Source organism: Cervus canadensis, chromosome 18 (assembly GCF_019320065.1).
Source record: "Cervus canadensis isolate Bull #8, Minnesota chromosome 18, ASM1932006v1, whole genome shotgun sequence".
Taxonomy (NCBI): Eukaryota; Metazoa; Chordata; class Mammalia; order Artiodactyla; family Cervidae; genus Cervus; species Cervus canadensis.
In genome coordinates, this window is record NC_057403.1 from 50,466,642 (window position 1) to 50,489,625 (window position 22,984).

General features: G+C 54.0%; 2 protein-coding genes across 3 annotated transcripts; one reads left to right on the forward strand and one right to left on the reverse strand.

Moving 5' to 3' along the window:
- Window positions 1-3: 3 nt before the first annotated feature.
- On the forward strand, window positions 4-3,993 carry LOC122420358 (CENPB DNA-binding domain-containing protein 1). The gene is made up of 2 exons (XM_043435452.1): window positions 4-1,143; window positions 1,231-3,993. Exons 1-2 carry the CDS (start codon window positions 606-608, stop codon window positions 2,235-2,237), a joined length of 1,545 nt encoding a protein of 514 aa, XP_043291387.1. The 5' UTR covers window positions 4-605; the 3' UTR covers window positions 2,238-3,993.
- Window positions 3,191-18,997, reverse strand: DEF8 (differentially expressed in FDCP 8 homolog). 2 transcript variants are annotated; one of them, XM_043435453.1, is made up of 12 exons: window positions 18,889-18,997; window positions 14,906-15,027; window positions 14,184-14,281; window positions 12,870-13,019; window positions 12,273-12,414; window positions 10,926-11,090; window positions 10,301-10,428; window positions 9,955-10,068; window positions 9,078-9,158; window positions 8,387-8,527; window positions 8,178-8,287; window positions 3,191-7,150 (listed from the first exon to the last, which is right to left on the reverse strand). In XM_043435453.1, the coding sequence occupies exons 2-12, from the start codon at window positions 15,015-15,017 to the stop codon at window positions 7,048-7,050; spliced, it is 1,344 nt and encodes a 447-aa protein (XP_043291388.1). In that variant the 5' UTR covers window positions 15,018-15,027; window positions 18,889-18,997; the 3' UTR covers window positions 3,191-7,047. The 2 variants fall into 2 exon arrangements, with proteins under 2 accessions (XP_043291388.1, XP_043291389.1); XM_043435454.1 differs by lacking the exon at window positions 18,889-18,997 and adding an exon at window positions 18,438-18,778.
- Between the last annotated feature and the right edge of the window lie 3,987 nt (window positions 18,998-22,984).

The following is a 22,984-nucleotide window of genomic DNA, read 5'->3' on the forward strand; positions in this document are numbered from 1 at the left end:
CATAGGGCACCACACCTCCAGCGTACCTCGGGATCTCGCGCATGCGCGGTGAGGCCAAGGCGCTTATGTGGGGACCTCGCCTCAGGTGTCTGCTGTCCGGCCTGACTCGGACCTGAACGTTAGCGCCACCTGCACTACGGTGGCAGACGCGGGCGAGGTGCTGAGGAGACAGCCTTTAGACTTACTTTAAATCAGGAGTCCTCCTTGGGAAGCGGCGTACACCGCCCCGCCCTGTCCGCCGGCTCCTTGTGGTCCAGGTACAGCGCTGGGAACCGGTTACTAAGGAACCGAAGACCCCCGGGCGGCGTGTGCTGTGCGGTATTACCGCCCCTCACGGAGTTTTGTTTTCTGCATCACGGAAACCCAGTCCTGCTGTCCAGGGATTTGGCCGCTCTGATCGACTCCCTGGAACCCAGAAGGAACCGGCCCTGTCCTGGGCTGTGTCGTGGGCCGGCCTGTGCTGACCCGGTCACATCCCCCGTGTCGTCATCCTGCGCCTCCGGGAAGCCCCCCTTTCTCTTCCCCAAATTCTGCGAGGGGGCGTGGAGTAACCATAGGCTTTCTCGCCCTGAGACTGCTGTGGTTAGTACATACCGGCGGCAAAGATGCCTGGGAAAAGGTCCCTAAACGCCGCAGTCATCCGGAGTGCCAAAAGGGAACGGAAAGCAATCACCCTCGACGTGAAGTTAGAAGTGTTAAGACGGTTTGAAGTGGGTGAGAAGCTCAGCCAGATCGCAAAGGCCTTAGGCCTTGCTGTCTCTACAGTGGCGACCATCAGAGATAATAAAGACAAAATCAAAGCGAGTTCACAAATAGCCACTCCTTTGAGAGCCTCCCGGTTGACTCGTTACCGAAGTGCAGTCATGGAGACCATGGAGCGGTTGTTGCGTGTGTGGCTCGAAGACCAGAGCCAGCGAAACGTGCCCCTGAGTGTCACCATTATTCAGAAGAAGGCCAAGAGTTTGTTTGATGACTTACAGCGTGAGCAAGGTGAAAGCTCTCAAACAGAAAAGTTTACTGCAAGTAAAGGGTGGTTTGTGAGATTCAAGGAACGCCACTGTTTGCCCCACTTCAAGATGAACATCTCAGCTCCTGCCAAGGAGGATGAATATCCAGAAATACTGAAGAGCATCATTCAGGAAGGTGAGTACACCCCCCAGCAAGTTTTTAATGTGGATGAGACAGGTCTTTATTGGAAAAGAATGCCTGAAAGAACATTTCTTTCTGTAGAAGAGAGAGCTGAGCCAGGATTTAAATCATCCAAAGATCGCTTGATGCTGCTTCTTGGTGGCAACGCAGCTGGGGACTTCAAGTTGAAACCCCTATTGGTGTACCACTCAGAAAACCCCAAGGCTCTGAAGGGGTACTCCAAGCCCAATCTGCCCGTGATTTGGCGCTCAAGCAGAAAGGCCTGGGCAACCAGGAGCATCTTTCATGAATGGTTCACGTACTTTTTTTGCCCTGCCATTGAGAAATACTGTGCCCAAAACAACCTGACCAACAAAGCCCTGCTCATCTTAGACAAGGCACCATGCCACCCAGTCAATCTGAGTGATCTGTCTGATAATGTAAGAGTGGAATATCTTCATGACAGCACAGCTGACTCGATCCAGCCCATGGGTCAAGGTGTAGCCTCTGCCTTCAGAGCTCATTACCTAAGAAGGACTTTTGAGCACATCCTAGAAGCAACAGATGGGGAGGATACAGCAGAGATCAGGGAGTTCTGGAGAAACTACAGCATTGTGGACGCTGTGGACAACATCGCAGTAGCCTGGGGGGAGCTCACACCAGCAACAATGAACAGTGTGTGGAAGAAGATTTGGCCTGAGTGTGTTCAGTTCCAGAGTGCTTCCCAAACAGATGGCATTGCACAGCTTCAACAAGATATTGTGATCCTTGCCAAGAGTGTGGCTGTTGGAGAGGTGGGAGAAGCTGATGTGGACCAGCTGCTGCAGTCCCACGATGAGGGTCTCTCAAATGAGGAGCTGATGCAGCTAGAGCAGGAGCCCGCAGGAGAGGAGGAGGAGGGTGAAGAGGCTGCCCCTGCCCTGCGCCAACTAACCACACGGGAGCTGTCAGCAGCCTTCTCACATTTTGAGACCGGCTTGCAGGTCCTTACCAGTAACAGCCCTGATGCCACGTGGAAACTGCAAGTTTCAAGAGCAATCAATGATGCAATAAGCTGCTACAGGGAGCTGTACAGTGAGAAGGAGCGGCGCTCCAAACAGCTCTCCTAGGCAACCTCGGTACACAACACACTCCATGGCAGGAAGACCAGACACAACGGGCAACCTCCTGGGTGACACCTGGCCAAGTCTCGGCTTCCAGATGTTTAACATCCTTGAAAACCCTGCTTCTGGTACGTTCATTGTGACACTAAAGAGCATCACATCTTGTTACTGAAACTGTGCTTAAATATGTGCTTTAAGAAGACTGAAAGAAAATCCAGGAAGAGTTATTTAAAACACACAATGAGGAGACCAGCCCTGCTAGACATTGAAACACACTATAAAACCTGTGATTGAATCAAAGAGGTACTCAAACATGTAGAATACAATAGAGAGTCCAGAAGTAGATACAGATAGGTGTGTTTTTTTTTAATAGTGCAGGACAGCTAGATAAAATTTGGCAAAAGCTAGTTAGTTCACACCTCACAGCATACACAGGAATAAACAAACAGACGAGGGATTTGAATGTAAAAGCTGAAACAATACAGGTGCTACACAACCCATGGATATATGCCTCTTCCCCATGGGTGATCAGGAAGATCTTCTGTAACTCAAAGTCCAGATGAAATTTAAGATTAATCAATTTGATGATATGAAAATGTAATAAAAACTTTTCCATGAGGATAAAACACTACAGAGTCAAAGGCAAACAACACACTGGAAGAAAATTTCTCACAGATAATGGGTTAATATCTCTGATATGTGAAGAACTCTTAAAGATTGAGAAGAAAATACAAAAACCCCATAGAAAAGTAAACAGAAGATATAATTCATAAGCAAGTAAATTAGCTCTTCAAACATAAGAGAAGTGCAGATGAAACAACACTCATACCATTTCTCATTATTCAGATCAGCAATAATCAAAAGTATGGCTACACACCACTGGTTAGGCTGTGGGGTCACAGGCACCCTCGTTCACTGCTGGTGGGAACACAAACTTGTACATCCCTTACAGAGGAGCATCAAGCACTAATACAAAATATATTTATTTTGATTTAACAATCCCACTTTTAGGAGGATACATTTCCAACAAAAGAAAATACAGATGCATGAATTTTGTTGCAGCCTTGTTTGCAACTGCAAAACCTAGGAAATAGCCTGAAGAGTCTCATGATGTAAAAAGTCAAATATGAAATGGCGCTTGCACACAATGGAGAGTTAGACAGTTGTAAGTGATGATAACTACAATAATAAGAGAACAAGGAAGAACTCAACTGATGTGGAGTGGTTTCCAAGATATATTGTTAAGAGAAAAAAAGCAACATCAGGAGTAAAGTATGCTACCTTTTGTGGAAGGAAGACAGGGAAGTGAGAAAATATGCATACATTGTACTCATTTGTACAGTAAGAAACAAAGGTGGGAGAAATCAGACTAAAGAGATTGGTTCCAGGGGTGGGATGAGATGTAACTTTTGTACCTTTTGTGAAGTTCTGACTTTGGGGACCATGTTAATATACTGCACAAACAAAAGTAAACAAGGATGGGAAAATAAAGCAGTGGACTACCTGAACAGAACCATATTTCACAGGAACTGCACAGCCACAATGAAGAAGCAAAAGCAAGTACTTTTTGACTGTATGCCCTCAGGCTATAGACACATATTAAAGGCTCATGAGTAGCCTTGTTTCTCACCAGCATAAGTGAGCAGTCCCAAAGGTGCTTTCTATGCACTGTCGGACTGAGCAAATACGTGTACTCTGGATAAGGGAGCCAGCTTTTTCACTCACTGTCGAGCAAGGAAATAATAAACATGAAAAAGGGAAAGAATGACTCGTGTTGTTTTGAAATTGGAAGTTTCACTGTGAACTCATGGTTTTTAATGCTTACAGACCAGAAAAGAAATAGATAAGGAGTACTATTTCCACACTACTGAAAGGACCTATGGGCAGTGATCAGCCCAGAAGTGAGCACACCCAACTATCACGTCCGCCCTCCACCAGAAGGTTCCAGGGCTCCTCAGAGAAATGACTGGTGTCAGGGCTGGGACTGGGGCAATTACTAACTAAGCCTAGAACACTTTCTTGTGCTAGAAAGTAAGAAAGTGCCTAAAGAGTGCCAGGAAGATGTCAGTCAGCTGACAGACCAGTGGACCAGAGCATTTTGAGTAGGACAGATGACAAACTGGACCCAGTGTCACTTCTGTGGAATTCCCACCAAAAGGGCAAAGCCCAAGTCCAGTCGGAAAAACCCTCACTGAAGGAAAGTCTTCAGAATAATTTATCTGTGATTTTCTGTGTCAGAGTCCTGAACCCTTCCAGATTAAAGGCTAAAATGACATGGCAACTAAGTGACTGAATCTGAACACAGCTTGCTGTAGGCTTTATGGTCAGCATCCATGTGAGCATCCTGATGTCAGTGACCACACCGTAGTTGTGGGAGGCATGTCCTTGCTGGGGTAACACAGGAGCACTTAGAGGCAAAGGGGCATCATCTGCAACTTCCACCAGATGGTTCAAAAGAAGGTGTGTGGAGAAAGAGTCAGGCAAATGGGGAAAATGTTAACATTCACGGAATCCAGGAGATGGGTACCTGGGAATGTGTTTGCAGCACTTCTGTAAACCTACAGCTGTTAAAATTTAAAGTTTAAGAAAAACTCATCCTCATACCTGAAGTGGGTGGGTGGAGACTGCATGCTCCCTCTGATACCAAAGTGTGGCTTTAGTTGTTTGAAGTGGAGGCACCAGCGTGGGCCCACAGACAGCCCACACACACCCTTCCCCCACCCCCGGCCTTGTGTAGCACACCCCTGATGTTTCTTTGAGATCATCCTCAAAACCAGAGAGAAATGTACATACACACAGGTTTGAATGTCATTTGGGAGGGGCTTTTGGGTTCTCCTGAGCTCCAAGGGCCCTTTCAGTGAGTCAAACTTGAAGACCAGAGGGGCTTCTGGGAGCTAGACCTGGGACCGGCACTGCTTACATTGAGTTAACATGACAGTCTTCCCTCTGGGAGGACTCAGGAGAGAAGACGTAAGTTCTGTTACAGAGCCAGGCTGGGCCCAGCACTTCCTGGAACCCAAACAACCCCAGAGGGTGTGCTTTAGCACAGCCTAGAGGTGTCAGCACACTGATGCCAAGGTCAGGTGCCCAGTTTACACTTGACCATGTGGGAGGGGGCCTGTGGGCTCTGAGTAACCCTGCAGCAAACCCCTCCCCGTCCCCAGCGCCCAGCCCACAGCTCTCCTGGGAGGCCTGCCCATGCTAACTGGTTCCTCAGTGGGTTCTGGCTACTGTTGGTCTCAGAAAGACCTACACATGATTCTGTTTCAAGAATCTGTCACCCAGAAGGGGGATGAGAAGACGACATGATGTGGGAGGAAGTTTAAAAAAAAGAGCCAACCTTGCCCAACAAATGGCTACTGACATTTCTTATGGACACAGTGACTGCAACTGGAATAACACAGTGCTAATTACACAGTCCATTTGGGAGAAGCCAGGATCCCTGGGACAGAAATGCGATGCTGCGGTGAGATGTACAGATTGGAGGTGTAGGAAGAGGGCACTTAGCCTTTAACCCCCTAGACCCAAGAATGGGAAGCAGGGTGGCCCCATGTGAACCAATCCCCCACAGTGACATGCTGAATAGCCCAGCACAGTCAGAGGGTGGCCTAAAGCCCCTGGGCAGGGCTTCCCTAGGGTGCAGAGGGGCAAGGAGGGGTTGGCACTGTCCTTACCCACCCCCCACATTGGCTCAGCTGGCCTCCCTGTTGGCCAAGCCTCTCCTTGCGCTTCCCAGTAAAAGGTGATGGATGTCCAGGTGACTGCCTCCTGCCCACCAGCCGCCACATGTGTGTGTCAGCCCCAGATGTCAACAGCCAAGCACAGTCCAGGGCAAGGAGAAGGCCAGCAAGGCCAGGGCAGCCTTCCCCTGGATGGTCCCCACAAATGCATCTTCCCCACTGGGTCAGTCCTCCATGCCTGGCTCCCTCTGCCCACTGATGGCAGGACCTCCCACACCCCATGAGTCCTGCCTGGTGCTCCCCCGAGCAAGTATTTCTAGTGCCTGATCTCAGTTCCCCAAACAGAAGGCCCTGGTTGGGGGGTCTCCGAGTGATTCGGAGCCCTCCATAGGCACACTCAGTCCAGGTCTCCTGTCCCCTAGCCCTCTCACCTATCCTTGACCTGCCAGGGGCACGGTCCTGCCGGATACCTGGAAGCACACATCCTCGCTGGATGAAGCACCAGAGTGAGCTGGGCTGGGCCAAGGCAGGGGCGGTTAGGAGGTGAGATCTCCACGGCAGCCAGTAGCCCCTGGAATGGTCCTGCCGGCGGAGGCCCCAGAGAGAGAACCTGGGGGTGGGGGCAGGGCCCTCAGGAGATAATGATGAACACAGCCCCAGCCAGGGGCAACCAGGGGACCTCAAAGAGGCAAGGAGCTGTGGGAGGGGCCTCCAAGTAGAACCCATACCATCCACCACAGGTAAAAGTCAGGCTAAGACTGCATCCTCAGTCTTGTCAGCACTCCCCGGAAGGCTTCCAGGATTTCCGGGGTAGCCAGGGCCCAGCAGCCTTGGTCCCAAGGTGGGCAGGGTAGGGTGGGGGGGCTCTTGACCAAAGGGGAGGTGAGGGATGCTCCCCCCACCTGACCCTCAAAGCTCTGCAGTGAAGGAAGGGTGCACGTCCTGGTCCTCACAGCAGCCCACCCAAAAAACAGCCGCCCCAAGCCCCAACACACGCCAGGGGACGATGGTCCTGGTGGTGCTGGCTCAGCAGTAGGGGGGTCCAGGGGCCGGACTCTAGGTCTCCAGAGTACAGGAAACACCTTCACTGTGGCAACGACCAGCAGGACAGACAGGCCTAGAAGAGCTTCCATTGCTCAGGCGTCTAGGTCTGGACCAGGCTCCCGGAAGAGCGACTGCTTCCGCAGGGTGAGGCGCGCACACCTAGGGCACGTGGTGGAATTGTCGTAGTAGCAGTCCCTGGGGGAGACAGGAATGGCCGTGAAGAGGGGGCTCCACAAGTAGAATTGTAACCCTGAGTCTTCACAATACTCCTTGAACAGACAGGAGCCTGCAGCAGTCTCACCCAGGTATGCTGGCCAGGCCTGTATCCCATTCCTCCATACAGACACCCCAAGGGGCCACACCTATCACCTGGTACACTCTGACCCTCTTAGTGACTCCCCTCCCTGACCTGTTCCCACTACCGTGTAAAGCACCCCCCGCCCCCCCACCAAGGGCTCTATGGAGGTGCACACGGTCCCCATAGCAGCTTAAATTTTTGAAGGGGGCACAGCAACATTTGACAGGATACCACACAAACTGCCAGCTCAAAGGAGCTCAGAGTTTCAACAACACTCTCTGCTACAGTCCTCACTGAGACCGCAGTCCAGCTCTGCTGACCTATGAGGTTGCGGGTCACTCTGAGAAACAGCAAGTGCCAGGAAAATCCAATGTGGACAGAAACAGGATGGTGGGGTCCCATCTGAGCCTAGTGTGACAAGCCGTGTGGGCTCCATAGGCATAAGCCTACTGGTAAGTGTACTTAAAGAGTTCAAATATCTTCTTCCCACTTCTGTGTATCATTCTTCCAAACACCCACAAGTCTTTAGGACATAAATGCTTCCATTGTTGAACCTAAGTACTTAATAAATAAAACTGTTGGGTATTTCTTGTGGCCTAGGGATGTTTGAAAAAAAAAATCATAAAAACTAGAGAGCTTAGGAAGCTTCAGCCTCAGTAAACCAAAGTCCCAGGAAGAAAGGAAGGAGCTGGACATGGGGACCTGGGCTGCGCACCTTCCCCAGGCCCTGGGGGCTTCTCCCCAGTGGAACTACAGCTGAGTCTCGCACATCAGAGTCTAAATTCACACCTCAGGATCCAGGCACAAGGATTTGAAACCAGGTAGCAAAGGTCAAGCCCCAGCCTCTCCCCACCCGACACTCCCAGCACCTGTCTCTCCCACGCCTGTCATCTACCGTCTACGGAGGCAGTCGCTCACACAGACCTGTGGAAGACAGCAGAGCAGTCGGCGCACACGGACGTGTGGCTGTCGAAGGGGAATAGCACGTCACCCTCCCGGCAGAGCTCACACACAAAGCCCTTGGCCTGGCACCGCTGCAGGCAAGGCGAGGAGGTCAGTGCCCACTCCCGGGTTGGGGGGCACATCCTCCCAAGCCGCCCTCCCGCCTCCCCACCTGGCTTGTGGGGGCCCACCTCACAGTCCAGTTTGATGTGCTTGGCAAACAGCGTGTGGGTCTCAGCCAGCGAGCAGCCCAGCCGGCCCGTGTGCGTGTCCAGCAGGTCCTGCACCGAGTACATCTCATCGTTCTCCACAAAGTGCTGCCGGTCCTGGAGCTGCAGGCGCAGGCAGCCATGTGAACCCGGAGCCACCAGGCTGGGGCCCTCGCCTGCCCAGAGCCGTCTTCCCGGCTTTATCTTGTCCACACATCTCACCACCCAATGCACTGCTTCCTACTCTTCCCGTCGGCCCAACCCGGACAGTGCACTCCTAGGTGAGGGCCAGTCCCGCCCGCCCGGCTCGCTGCTCCCCAGGACCCAGAACACCGTCGGCACACAGCAGGCACCCAGTGAGTGCTTGCAAACAAGTAAGCAGGTGAGCCTCAAAGCGTTCCGTGGTCAGCCCTCCCTGGGTCCATTCCGTGGAGGGTCCCATGAAGGCTGCAGGGCGGCCCACTCTCTCAGTGCTTCTCGTACTGACGGAAGCGGTGAGCGCTTTTGTGGGTAGCCCTGGTGTTCCCTGGGACAGTGTGGAGACCCTCTGCTGACAGCACAGCACACGCACGGTATCAAGCCTTCCCCTCACGATCCTGGTCTGTTTCCTGCCCTCCTGGAGGACCCCTTCCCCATCCCACCCCTCCTCTACTCCGGGGGTGGGTGGACTGACCTGCAAGAGCAGGCGCGCTGCCATGGCCTCCCTGCAGGTGATGAAATATGGCTTCATGAGCAAGATATCCTGGCGCAGCTTCTGTGGACAAGAGGGGCAAGTGGGCATCTCTGGCCAGAGCAGGGGCTGTGCTGGGCATGTCTGCGTGGCCAGAGCGGGTGGGGCAGGGCTGGCTTTGTGGGAAGCTTTGTCACTTTAAACTCTGGGTCAGTAGAGGACCATAAGTGCATTCCAGCCGAGCTCAAGGTCAAGCCACAGCTTCCCTGCCAGGCAGGACCCTAAGCTTCCTTCATGCATAGTTGCTCCCCGCCCCACTCCACATGTGCATACACACCTCAGGAGCACCTGAGGTCGCATCCAGACTGCCCATTTGAACCCAGATCCCCTCCTCAGCCCAGCAGCCCTGTGCCTCAGCTCCTCCTCAACAAGTCCCATTCCTCTCCGCACAGGCCCGAGGCACACCCCACCCCGCCCTCTGCTGAGTGCCAAAGAGAGGACCCCCGGTCACACACAGCTCCTCAGAACACCAACCAGATGTGGCTGGGCCAATGTGAGGCTGCACTTGACAATACACACTGGGACGCAGACTAATGCAAGACAGAAAAGCCACGCGATGTATCTCAATAATGCGCACGAAACAAAAGACACCACTGAGATGAACTTCACCTCATTTTTCTACTGTGGCTACTAGAAAATTTCAAACTACCTCTGAGCCTAGCATCCTATTTCGTACTGTGACTGGACAGTTGCTCTAGCGACTTTAACTTAAAGGACAATAGGAGAGGGGGGCACCCAGCGACGCAGGTGGCATCTCTCCTCTCAGACAGCTGCGAAGCGGGAGCAGGGTTGCCCCACGCCTGCCCCTCCCCTGTCTTACGCGGATCTCTACCAGCTCCTCCACGTAGTTGAACAGCAGAGGATTAATCTCCCGGAGCCGGAGCACTGGCCTCGACATCATCAGCGCCAGGTAGCGCATGCTGCCCCGGGACACCTGGGCGGGAGGGGTGGAAAGCTGGCACCTCTGCGCTCCCCAGCAGCACCGCCCTGTCTCGGCCCCGCCCCACTCTGCCCCACTGAGGCCCCGCCCCACGCAGCCTGTGCCCTGACCCGCCCCCGCAGCCACCCTCCATTGCCCCCAGCGCTCGGCCACGCCCCCGGCCACACCACGCCCCGCCCAATACCCAGGGCTGCACCCCTCGCTCCCGCTCTCTCTCTCTCCGCACCTTGCGCGGCTCGAAGTCCCAGTTGTGCACCACACGCGCTGGGATGACAGCCAGATCGTTCCAGTGGCAGTGGCTGCAGTAGTACTGGCCAGTGTAGTCGCACTGCCGGGCCTCGCTGGGCACGCCCCCTGCGGAGGAGATGTTCCAAAGTCAGGGAGACCTGAGAGGTCCCCTCCCCCAGCTGCAACAAGGGCTCCCCACCACAGCCCGCCCCTCACTCGTCCTCTTCTACATCGCCCCACTTCCCATTTCTCATCAGTAAAATGGGACAGTAGATGGGGAATCCCTTGAGTCAACCTCAGTATGTTTCTAGGAAGAAGGCCTGACATACAGCATGAGTGTAGCGTGGTCTTCCCATGGGGTGGGTTTTCTGTGACGATGCGGTCACAGGAGGGAGACTGTCTGTAGCCCAGCCCTGCAGGGACTCCTAGGGGAACCTTAGTCGGCTTGGGCAGGGCACGAAAAGGCGCCAGAAGCAGTCCTTTGGGGCTTCCCAAGGAGAGGAGCTCAACTGCACATTCCTCCCGTTTACTCACGCAGCTGACGGCAGGGCACCCTGCCCAGAACAGCTCCCCTCAGCCCTGAGCCCTGCCCCACTCCCACCCCCAACCCCGGGTGCACTCACGCAGAGAGATGGGTGCTCTGCACTCAGCACAGCGGTAATCCTGGCTGTCCAGCCCTGCCTCAGGGCAGATGTTCAGCTCATACTCAGCCTGGTGGCTGACTTTGGACCGCACACAGGGCTTGGAGATGAGGTTCAAACACTTGCTGTGACAGCGGTAATAACACCCTGGGATGGGGGCCCAACAGCATGCCTCTTAGGAGGGGGGCCACTCTGCAGCCCAGGCTGATCTTCAGCTTCTGGGACACCCAGGGGGCTCCACTCCACTTCCCAGATCAACCCAAGAGCCTCTGCAGGCGTCACTGCAGGTCCCCAAATGTCCCCACCCCAAGCCTTGCCCTGAAGGTACGTGCACACCTTTCCCCCGATTTCAGACTCAAAAGTTCAGGGGCCTACCAGCCATGCCCACTGGGATACCCAAAGGGATCAAGGCCAAGCAATCTAAGTAAAACCTGGCTCTTCCTACCCAAATCCACCCCAGCTTCCCATCTCGGATTTCAGAGACTCTGTCTTTCAACCTCCTGAGACTACAAACTGGGAAGTCATCCCGACTCCTCTCTTACACCCATGTCCAGTCCTTCAGCTACAGCTGCACTTGGCCCTTCTCATCTGATTGTCAGAGTCTCACCCTGGTCAGAAGGCCATCATTTTCCCTCCCCCATGCCACACTCAGTTCAGCAGCTGGAGTTAAAACCTAAGTATATCCACCCACATGGCCCCAGTGCACTTAGAGAAAAGCCCCCTGCCACCTCTGAAGCACCTCTATGCCACGCTGCTCTCTGCTCCTCATCAAATACACTGGACACACACTGACCACAGGCCTTTGCACAGACAGCTCCCCTGCAGAAATGTTCCTTCCCAGATATGCTCCTGGTTTGCCCCCAACCTCCAAGTTTTTTTTATTAAATGTCACATGAAGCCTTTTCATTTCACCCTAAAATAGCAGCAACCCACTCCCTGATGCTTGTTCCTCCCCTAGTCTTCTTCACTATTTCTAACACACCGTATCATTGACTCATTTGATTTCTCATCCAGAGCAGCACCTCCAATACAGTGATGTGTCTCTACAATGTCCAGTGGGGTGGCCACCAACCTTGCATGGCTACTGTGTACTTGGAACGTGCACAGTACAGCTGAGGAGCTAGTTATCTATGTTCCATAATTTAAATTTGAAGAGTCACATGTGGCCAGTGGACTTGAGCCCAGGGAAGGCAGACACCTGGGTCTCTCAACTCTTGCTACACCCACCACACACTGCAGGGTTCTGCAAATACTGAGGACACGATAGAGAACCCCTCTCCCCGGAGACCTAGACTGCCAGCCCAGAAGGGCAGTCTGGTCTCCGCCCACCTGTGCAGGTGTACCAGGTCTGAATGAGGCCCCAGATGACTGTGTTACACTTGTCACACGTCTGCTTCACACTCTTGCTCTTCTCCTTGTAGAAGCGGTGCTCAAGAAGGACTCGAATGTTGGGCTCATCCTCATTGGGGTCCTAGGGAGGAGACCAGGGAGGGGTCACAGCTCCTTCTGGGCACATGAGCCCCTTGACTGCATCTCCCAGGCACTACGCATAGCAGAGGTTACCACAGACCCCTCCCTTTACAATAGAACAGGGTGCCTGGTCAGGCCTGGTCCACTGAGATTACAGACCACCTCTGTACCTAGGTGCTGCTCCAGGGTCACACTAGGGCCAAGGGTACATGAGCAGTACTGAGGGGCACTCACTGCCCTCCCTGCTTTGTTTCTGCTGGCTGAGAGCAGACCCAGGTTGGTGGAGGCAGTCCTGGACTTGCCAGGGAAGAGCAGAGCAACAGACAAGGGGGACCTGCGGTCTCCAATGTCAGTAGCTGCCAGATGGGCCCGGGGATCAGAGCTGGGCTGAGGGCCCATCACTCCCCCAGCCTCCAGTTCAGCTCTGGTTGCTGTTGGGGGTGGGCCGGCACCCACCTTCAGCTCCTGTAGCTTCAGCCGGAGGTGGATGAGCCTCACCACGGCATCCTTCTGCTTCTCCGAGTGTTCTGGCAGCTCCAGGATGACCTGCTTGCACTCCTGGATCGCCTGCCGAAGCTGCTGGACATCAGAGGCCAGGAACAGGCCCTGCTCACATGGTGGGGGGCAGTTTGGGGACGATGATAGTCAGATTGTGTGTCGTTGGGCCCAGAACAGATCTCCCCACCCATCTTGAGCTCCAATGGCCCAAAGACTTGCTCAAGGCCCAGGACCATCAGCAGCAGAGGCAGGCCCCAGCCCACACCACCTGCCCACTCTCTGGACCTGTCCACCCATGGGCCTCTGGAGACCTAACTCACGGTGTTCTTCAAAACAGAACTTCCCTCTTTTAGAAATCCAGTTGCTTTTCTGGCTATGCTATCTCGCTTGCTTCTACACAACTTCCTCTTGGATGAAAGCAGGGGAAATGACACTTGTCTGTCAAGAAGGAGAGGAAGTAGCCCCTGGTTCAATCACCAAGCTCAGAGACACCCTTGGCTGCCACCTGCCCTCAGGCCCAGCACCTCACAGGCTGACCTGGGCTCGGGTCCAGCAAAGCCCTAAACTTGGGCAAGGAGACAGGCCAGGTCTCAGAGCTGGGGGCTGAGACCCCAAAAAAGGGGTGTCACTGCCTGCAGGAGTGCAAAATAAGGGTTCAAACACATAACTGAGAGGAGTGTATGTACCAGCAGAATGTAAAGTTAAAGGCCACATGACCAGCAAAAGAGAACTGGGGACTCAGGCGAATCTTAAAGTCCTATTTGAATGTTACCATAACATCTCTCTCAAACAACAGCTGGAGATAGTTTGCAAAGACTTTGAAACTTTAAAGGAATTATTAGAGCCCTTTAATTAAAAACACACACACACACACACACACAACCCACAAAGTTTTCATGGAACAAAACCTAGCTCAGACAGGAGTGGCCCTGCCTAGCTGAGCAATTGGTGGTGGGCAGGGGCCACCCTTGCCTTCACCCCCCAACAGACGACAGGATTCCCCAGGTCCCCACATAGAATCAACCCCCACATCTGCTTTGTAGGATCCTGTGTGGAGGGGAGAGAATGGCTGCCCAGGAGGACAGAGCCCAGGCTCCCAAACACCACATCCAACCCATTCCCACAGGCCGGCACACAGGCATAGGGTGAGATCCGGGTGTTATGCAGGCCTCAGACTCCAGGCCTAGGAGGCCTGGCTGAGATGGATGTGGCCAGCTCCTCACACTCTGAAGGGAAGGGTCACCTCGTCCACCCACAGACCCTGAACCTTACCACGGGGCGAGCGAAGTGATCCTCAGACAAGCCAAGATCCATCACACGCTCTGGGCAGCGGAACTCTGGCTCCCCGGGAGGCAGCTCGGGCAGGCGCGCTGCAGCGGGGCAGGTGGGAAGGGTGGCAGAAAGAGGAGTCGGCCCGCCACCCCAGGAGGGGGCTGCAGGGCCCTCGGGGAACAGGGAGCCCACAGAGATGCCCAGGGAAGCAGGGCTCTGCTCTGGCGTGAGCCCTGTGTGCACCTGCAGAGGACCCTGTGTCCTTGTGCCGACAGGAGCCGTGCAAAACCAGGGGTTACAGAAACGCCAGTTTCTAAGGCTCACAGCTTGTGTGTGCATTTCTGGACTGGAGAAGGACCTCTGGAGGGCTACACACCAGAGCATGGGAGCCCCTGTGTGGACTCGGGCACCCCTTGGGCTCGGTCTGCAGTCTCAGGGCTCACATCCTGCTGACCTCTCACCCTGCAGGTCTCGGCTCTGAGTTCGAGGCCTAAGTGTTCTCCAAGAGAGCGCCTGCTGTGTGTGGCCCCTGGGACATGGCAGACAAGATAGTGACACATCCCCACCCAGGGGCGTGTTCATTCTCCTGAGGATGGACCAGGGGGAAGCAGTCTAAACTGTGAAGAAGCCGCCTGCATGCCCCCAGGGAGGAACCATCTAAAAAGATGGGGGCTGGCGTGAGCAGGGCAGACCACCTATACAACCCCACGCCCTGCATCCACCTTGAGAAGTAATGTCCAGGGCCTCCTCGCCAGCCCCCTGCTCATGCTGCTGCTTGTTGAAGGGGTTGAGATGGACCTGCCGGAACCGGGCGAGCTTCTCGTCATATTCCATAGCACCCCACCTGTGGACAGCCGGGCAGAGCAGAAGTGAGCGTCCAGCACCCAGGTTCACTGGGGTCCCCTTCCCTTTTCCAGTGCCTGAGGTATCAGAGGGGAGACCTGGCACCTCTCACTTCCCCTGGAGGGTCCAGGCCAAATATCCCCACACCATGGCCTCTCCCCTCAGTCCCTCCCCAAGCCATCTCAGCCCCCTCATCCAGCCCCCATGGCTGGCCCCTCAGTGAGAACAGTGATGCCTAAGTCACCGATGGGGCAGGAAGGGCTTGGGGGGTGCCCAGCCAGACTTCCAGCATGGAGCCCCTTTGGTCCCACTCACATCGCCTGGCCAGCCAACACTCAATGCCTCCCTCTCGCCCAGGACCCAGGGTGCTCCTTTCATGTCAGAGCATCCAGACAGCCCTGCCAGCAGAAGGCTCAGTGCTGATGCCAGGGCTCAGGCCTGCCCTGCCACCTGCAGTGTGGCCCAGGGCAGGACCCACCTTAACACTGCCCTGTGGAGAGGCCTCCTGAATGCTGTATGACCACCAAGTGGCCTGAGCCCACGGCTGGCCCCACACCTCGGGGCCCAGGGACACAGGCAGCAAGCGCCGAGCTCACAGCTGGGAGCTCAGCAAACCACAGACACACAGGGCTGGTGGCTCCTGAGACAGAGGCCCACACTTAACTAGCTGACCCACATTCCTTAGCTTCTTTCTGCTTCAAAGACAAAATGAGTTCAGTTGAACGATGTTTTCAAAACTTTGTAGGAAGGACATGGATGTTGGCTATGCTCTGCTGACACCTGGTTGCAGTCTAAAATAATCTGTAATTATAAAAGGCAATCCTATGATTCCTATGTGCCCACACACACACTGAAAGGAAAACTGAGCCAGCGGCGATGGCCCGAGGCCACCCTCCACCCCTAGTGCTGCCCTGCACCTGGGCGGGGACCCCCACAACCTCTGTGGAACCTGTCTGCCTCTCTGGCCTCTGGAAGGATGGGGGTTGGAAGTTCTGAATGGGTAGAACTGGCACCTGCAGACCGGCTACCTGTTGGTCACAGCAGGGCAGGACATGGTGCCATGAGCCCAAAGCCCTGTCTCCCTTATAACCTGAGGTCTCTGGGAAGCTCACACACTGTGTTCGGCTCTGATGCCCAGCGCCTCCCCAGATGACAGGAACCACAGCACCCAAGAAAGCCTCCAGAATGCAGGGGAGACCCAGCTGTCTCCGTACTCACCAGCCCCTTCTTCCCAAGTGGTGAGGAATCCCTGGGCTGCTCACCCCCAGGCTTCATTCAACTGAGACACAAATAAACTTCTGTTTAAACTACTGTTATCAGGAGGAGGATTTCTGTCTCTTGCAGCCAAAACAGATCCATACTAATCACCCCCAACAGACTGTGATCAGCAGGCAAAATGGCCCTACTCAAATCCACACTCTACCAGCTCCAGCTGTGTGACCTTGGGCAAATGCCTAAGCCTTTCTGTGCTTTTGAGTTGTCATGTTTCAAACAGGGACAAGAATAGTATCCACTGTATAGAGTTACAATCTAAACGAGTCAATACAAAGTTCTGAGTCCCTTGGCCAGAAATAAATATCAGGTGCACATTATGGTCATCATCGTAACTACTAAGAATCAGACAGGCCTGATACAAGGCTGCCTCTCCTGGTCATGAGCATTTTCTTGCACATAAATAAGGGAGAATGCCTGCCTCCTGGAGTGGGGGCAGGGGAGGGGTGGAGACGAAGCACAGGTGCATGGCAGTGACATCCCATGCTAATCAGTCCAGCCCCAAAAGACCAGAGGGTCAGGAGCCACCCCCATGGGTCTCTCCTCAGAAACCTCCCAGCATTTTACAATATGGCCAGAGGCATTATAGAGAACAGGATGACATTCCTGAAAAAAAAACTAGAAATAGACTTGCAATATGATCGTGCAATGCCACTTCTGGGCATACACCTGGAGAAAACTGTAATTCAAAAAGATACATGCACCCAGCATCCATCGCAGCAGTATTCACAATAGCCAACACATGGAAAGAACTTAACTGTCCATCAACAAATGCGTGCATAAAGGTGTGGTACAGATATACACAATGGAATATTAGCCATAAGAATGAAATAATGCCATTTGCAGCAACATGGATGCAACTAGAGATTACCACCCTAAGTCCGAAAGACAGATACCATATGATATCACTTAAATGTGGAATCTAAAATATGACACAAGTGAACCTATCTGCAAAACAGAAACAGACACACAGATGTAGAGAACAGACTTGAGGTTGCCAAGTGGTTGGGGGTGGGGTTTGGATTGGGGTTATGGGGTTAACAGATGCAAACTATTATATAAAGGATGTATAAACAAGATCTTACTGTATAACACAGGGAAATATATTCCACATCCTGTAATAAACCATAATGGACAAGAACATGAAAAAGATATCTATATCTGTAACAGAAGCACTCAGCTGTACACCAGAAGCTAACACAACTTTGTAAATCAACTACATTTCAATTTTTAAAAATATATAAAATGCACAGGTTCTTAGGCCTTAGTCAGAAAGAAAATAAAATATGGCCTGAGGAGCTCAAAGGCAGGAACACTGCTCAGCTGCCCTTCTCCGGGATACAAGCCCTCCTGGAAATCGCATCTCTCATTAAGCTCCTGATGGGTAGGCCAGGCAGAGAGGCCACGGGTGAGTGAGTGACTGGGGTAACCTGACCTCTCTCAGCCTCAGTTCCTCTCCAGCCAAAGTTAAAAGAACCCCATTTCCCAGGGAGAAGGGGGTGCCAGGAGCAGCCAGAAGGGGTCCTAACACAGGGGCCCAGCAAACAAAGTGCACAGCAACTGGCTTAGAGGAGAGTGATAGCAACCCTCACCACCCCACCAGGTTCACCCCACGGAGAGCTCTGCACCCCAAATTCAGGCCTGACCTCAGAGAGGTGCAGGCCGGAAGGCGGACACTTGAGCAACCAGCATGCAGGAAACCCACTAGTCCACTGTCTCCCCTTCTCCAGAGACCTCCTCTCACTGGGGTCAGGGTGAGGAGCCCACCACTTTGCAATTAGAGGACCCTGAGAACAAAGCCCAGTATCTCTCAGGCCCCGAGGAACACAGGGCTGAAGCTCAGATGTGCCTGAACCAGCCTCGCCTGTTCTGCTTGTGACACAGCCACCAGAGGTCCTGTCATCACCCGGCTCACACCAGAGGCCCCTAAACTTCGCCCCAGAGGGGACAGGGTGAAGGTGCACCCTAGCTGCTCACGCCCATCAGGAGGCCTCCAGGACCCCACCGGGAGCAGGGCCGCTACTGTCCCTTTAAGGATTGCTTGCCACTGAAGCTTGGCAGCGTCCACCCCCGCCTCTGGGTGACGCCACCCCAAAAGGGCCTCCCCCACCTTCACCCACAACAACAACAGCAACATACACTCTGGGGACCCTCGCTAAGTGGCTCCGCACAGGGCCAGGTGTCTTCCACCAGGCCTGTCCGTTTCAGAGATGAGGAAACAGGCTCAGAGTGATCCAGCCCCAGCACACGGTGGCACAGCCGTGGGGTCCCCTCCGGCCTCTCGCATCCCACAGACGCGCGCGGTGACAGCTGGAAGGGGTGACAGCGTGCCCGGGGGCAGCCTTCCTAGCTAGACCCTGACAGAGCGGGATGGGGGCAGCTGAGGTCCCCAAGCCCCTCTGCCCCCAGGTGATCGCCCGGGAGTTTGAATCCTGCTTTGCGCCAGGGCCTGGGCCTCGGCCGGGTTTCTCTCCCCCTGTGCCCCGGTGTCCGCTTCGAGAGAGAGGCTCCCCGGGCTCCGGGGCGCGGCGGCCCGAGCGTCCGAGTCCCCGCCACCCAGAACCCCGCCTGCTCCCCTCCCGCCGCTCACCTGACCACCGCCGCCCGGGTTACATTGTATCCTCCCCGCCGGGCTCGTTACAGCGTATCCACCGCCGCTTTGGATACACTGTATCCGCCTCGCTCGCTGCTGCCTCCTGCGGTCGGGAGGCTCACGACACCGGTGGAGTTTGCGCGTCCCATCCCCGGACCCAGGCCTCCACCTCCCAATCCAAGAAACGCGTGACCCTTCATCCCAATTGTTGAAGATGGTGTGAAATAAAATTCACGCTTCATGGAAGACAAGGAAAATTTAAACACGAAAAATTTCTCTGCCCTTTACCTGCCTCTCTCCTCGCTGTGCATCTGATCTGCATTTATGCATCTGCCAAACCACCCCCGTCGGCAGAATCGCCTCCTGGAATCCAGCACAGCTGCTTAAAAGATAAGGTCACTTCCTGAACTTCTTCGCCAACAATGGTCCGTATAGTCAAAGCTGTGGTTTTTCCAGTAGTTATGTACCAATGTGAAAGTTGTACCATAATGAAAGCTGAGCACCAAAGAATTGGTACTTTTGAACTGTGGTGCTGGAGAAGAGTCTTGAGACTCCCTTGGACTGCAAGGAGATCAAACCAGTCAATCCTAAAGGAAATCAACCCTGAATATTCAGCGGAAGGGCTGATGCTCCTTGGAAGCTGAAGCTCCAATACTTTGGCCCCCTGATGGGAAGAGCTGACTCATCAGAAAAGACCTTGATGCTGGGAAAGATTGAGGGCAGGAGAAGGGGACAACAGAGGATATGAGTTTGAGCAAACTCTGTAAGATGGTGAAGGACAGGGAAGCCTGGAAAGCTGCAGTCCATTCGGTTGCAAAGAGTTGGACACAACTTAGCAACTGAACAGTTTCTTGATATTGTGAGGGGCCATGATGAGCTTAGATTTGAATTGTGTAAACTGTGGATAACACTCCTGTCCTCTGTCTCAAGAAACTTGTATAGCTGTGACTTAACTTCTAATGGCAAAACAGTCCTTGGAGCTTTCTGAGATGCTATTCTTGGCTTATAATCCCCAAATTTGGATTGAATAAAAATTTCCATTTCTTTCTTAGATCACCTGATTGATTTTTTGCCCACAATGGTAAGGTTGGGGCAGGGGGGTGGGGGGGTGGTAGGAGTAGGGGTGAGGCAGCACTGACTAGATTTTTCATAATCACAAAAGTTCTGATTCAAATCAAAACCAAACACTCTTTTAAAAATTGATGGGACCTCTCTGGTGGTCCACTGGCTGACTCCACACTCCCAATGCAGGGGGCCCAGATTTGATCCCCAGTTGGGGAACTGGATCCCACATGCTGCAAGTAAGGGTTTACACATCATAACTAAGGTTCAGTGCAGCCAAATAATATATATATAGAGAGAGAGAGAGAAGAAAAAAATGGTGTTTGAGTGTCTTTTAAACTCTAGCAGTTGCAGGGAAAATGGAATAGGTGATCGCTGAGCAGGAACAGCATCTGTGCTTGCCTCCACCATGTTCATCACTGGTGAGGGAGAGGTTACTGCAATGCTACCCATTTCACAGAGGAGGAAACTGAGCCACTGTGAGACAAGGGGCTGTTCAGCGCAGATGGGAGAGGTGTTGGAGAAGCCTACTGCTCTCCAGAGGCCCCTTGCTATGGTTCTCTCCATAATTCTTATCACTGTCCAATGTCCTGCATCTTGTACTTTTTCACTTGATTTTTGTCTTTCTCCACAGGCGCCCCCAACCTCCACCTGGCACCAGAAACTAAAGGCTGCAGGCAAAGATTTTGTTTGCTTTCTTCACTACTTTGGGGCCTAGAACAGTTCCTAGGCACATAGGTGCTTAATTTCAGGGACTAAGGAAGGGCTGGCCTCACTTCACTTGTGCCCACCCCCCCCCCCAACAACAGGGGCCCAGCCCAACTCTGACTCAGCAGGGAGACGGCTGGCGCAGCCCCAGAATGCAAGGAGCCAGACAGTAAACAAAGATGCACATCAGTAAGAGACGTGAAGCACAGCAAGAAAATAAACAGTCTGACGAGGTAGCCAACAAGTTCTGGGAGGAGGACATCTCACTCCCCAGTGCTCCCAAGGGTAAGAGTGAGGGAGGTGGGAGACAGTTGGGGACATGTTCAGGAGCGGCCCTTTTAAACATGCTGGAAAGTGTGGGATCTCAGGGAGACACTAAGCTACCTTATAAATGGCTCCTGCTGGAGGAGAATACAGACCTCCTCCAAAGGCCCTTGGAGAAGGAGACAGGGAAACACCCATAAGCACCCACACCCATGCCCCCATTGCACCTGGGTTCAGCAGCACCCCAGGGAGCAGACCCCATCTGTGTCAGGGTCCTGGTCCGAGGAGGGTGCCTTCATACCCTGCCCACGGTGACTCAATTCCCTTCAGCTCTGCCTGACTCTATCCAGTCTCGGACCCCCTGTAATTCTGGTCCATCCTCTTTGGGAGAACCACCACCCCCATCCCCACCCACACTTGTGCTGGCAGAGAACTCCACATCCAGTGGGCATGCTGGGTTTTATCACACTCATATGTGTACCTGCTCATTTATTATTATCTAAGCAAGATGTTTTCTTTCCAGCAAGTCCATCTGGAATTACAAGTCCTAAAATATGAGCAGGACGTGTCCTTTTCCACTGGAGAAATTGCCCTAGAGAGGGGATGTGCCCTGCCAGCTGGTGTGGCAGAGCTGAGAGTCATCTGCATCCCACACTCACTGTCCCCTCCACATCTGCTGTGGTCCCCTGGGTGGTGGGAGCAGTGATGACTCCAGTATCCTCCTGTGTTTCTGCCCCTGGCAGCTGGGGTCTTGGGGCAGCTTTGCCTATCTCCAGGCCTCAGCCTCTTCCTTGGAAGTACCCACCTCACAAGTCTGTGAGGATGTGTAACACAGCGGATGATGTATGAGTTCAAGGCGGCTGGGCCCCCAGAACAGGCCCAGTGCAGGGCTGCCCACTCCCCAGCCTAGGATTACCCCAGTCTTGTAACTGAGGAGTAACCTCTTGGTACAAACATGTCCCCAGAAGGAATACTATTTGTTCTTCATCTGAAATCCCAGTGTGACTGGGCACCCTGGATTTGCTTTGGCCGCCCTGCCCCTGGGTGTGAGTCCATCTGCTGGCCCCTGAGCAGCTCTGCATGCCAGGCTGAGGGTGCTGGGCCAGGGCAGGAGTGTGCCCAGGTCTGGACACCCCTGGCCCATTACCAGGCTGAAAGGGACAAACTGATCTGAAGGCAAATAGCCAAGGAGGTAGGTGGCCCCAAAGGCTGCCCAAGAGTGCCCGCCGTCAACACTGCACAGTGCTGGGCCAGTCAGAGCCCTCAGGGAGACTCAGGTGAGACGGAGTACCCCCTGAGTGGGCTGCCCCCCTCTTTTCCAGGTGTGCCTGCAAACACGCACCCCTCAGCAACAGTCACAGGTAAATGAGTGCTAACACTTAGGGCTCTTGTTACGGGCCACACGCTGTCACAGCCACTTTCCGTGTGTGTTCCTGATTGCAGGGGCACAGTGAACCACTCTGAAATGTGGAGCACAGCCATTCACCTCGCTCAGGGCGGTGTCTGCTCTACCATGTCCGTGCTGTGAGGGTGAGGAGTGAGGCTATGACTGAGGAACACAGGAGAGAACTGAATGGCCTCTCATCAGAAAGGGGGCTGGAGCCTCAAGGGGTGGGGCTGAGGGACTAGGCAGGGGGAGGGGAGGGAGGGCTGGAGGAAAGACGAAGAGAGGACTCTCCCCCACAAGGGCTGGAGTGGGTGTGGTCCAGGGGAGAAGGCGGGGTGGCCCCAGTAGACCAGCTTCATCTATGTGACCTGAGCCAGGATGAAGTTCTCACCGTGCAGGGGCTCAGGAGGGACGTGTGACTACGGCCGTCTGAGCAAAGTGGAGAGACACACGGCCTGGCCCGGCCCGCCGCTGTGCTACCTGCCAAGAGGCAGTTGCTCCTCTGAGTCCCACGTCTTGCCAGGGAACCTGGTGGCCTCAGTGTGAAGGTTAAACAACCCTCAGGAGAGACCCCACAAGACCATGGACCCAGAGCCCAGAGTGAGCACCGGGATATCAGGAGCACAGGGCACCCTTGTCAATGCTCGGTGGGTGACTTAACCCTCTGGGGAT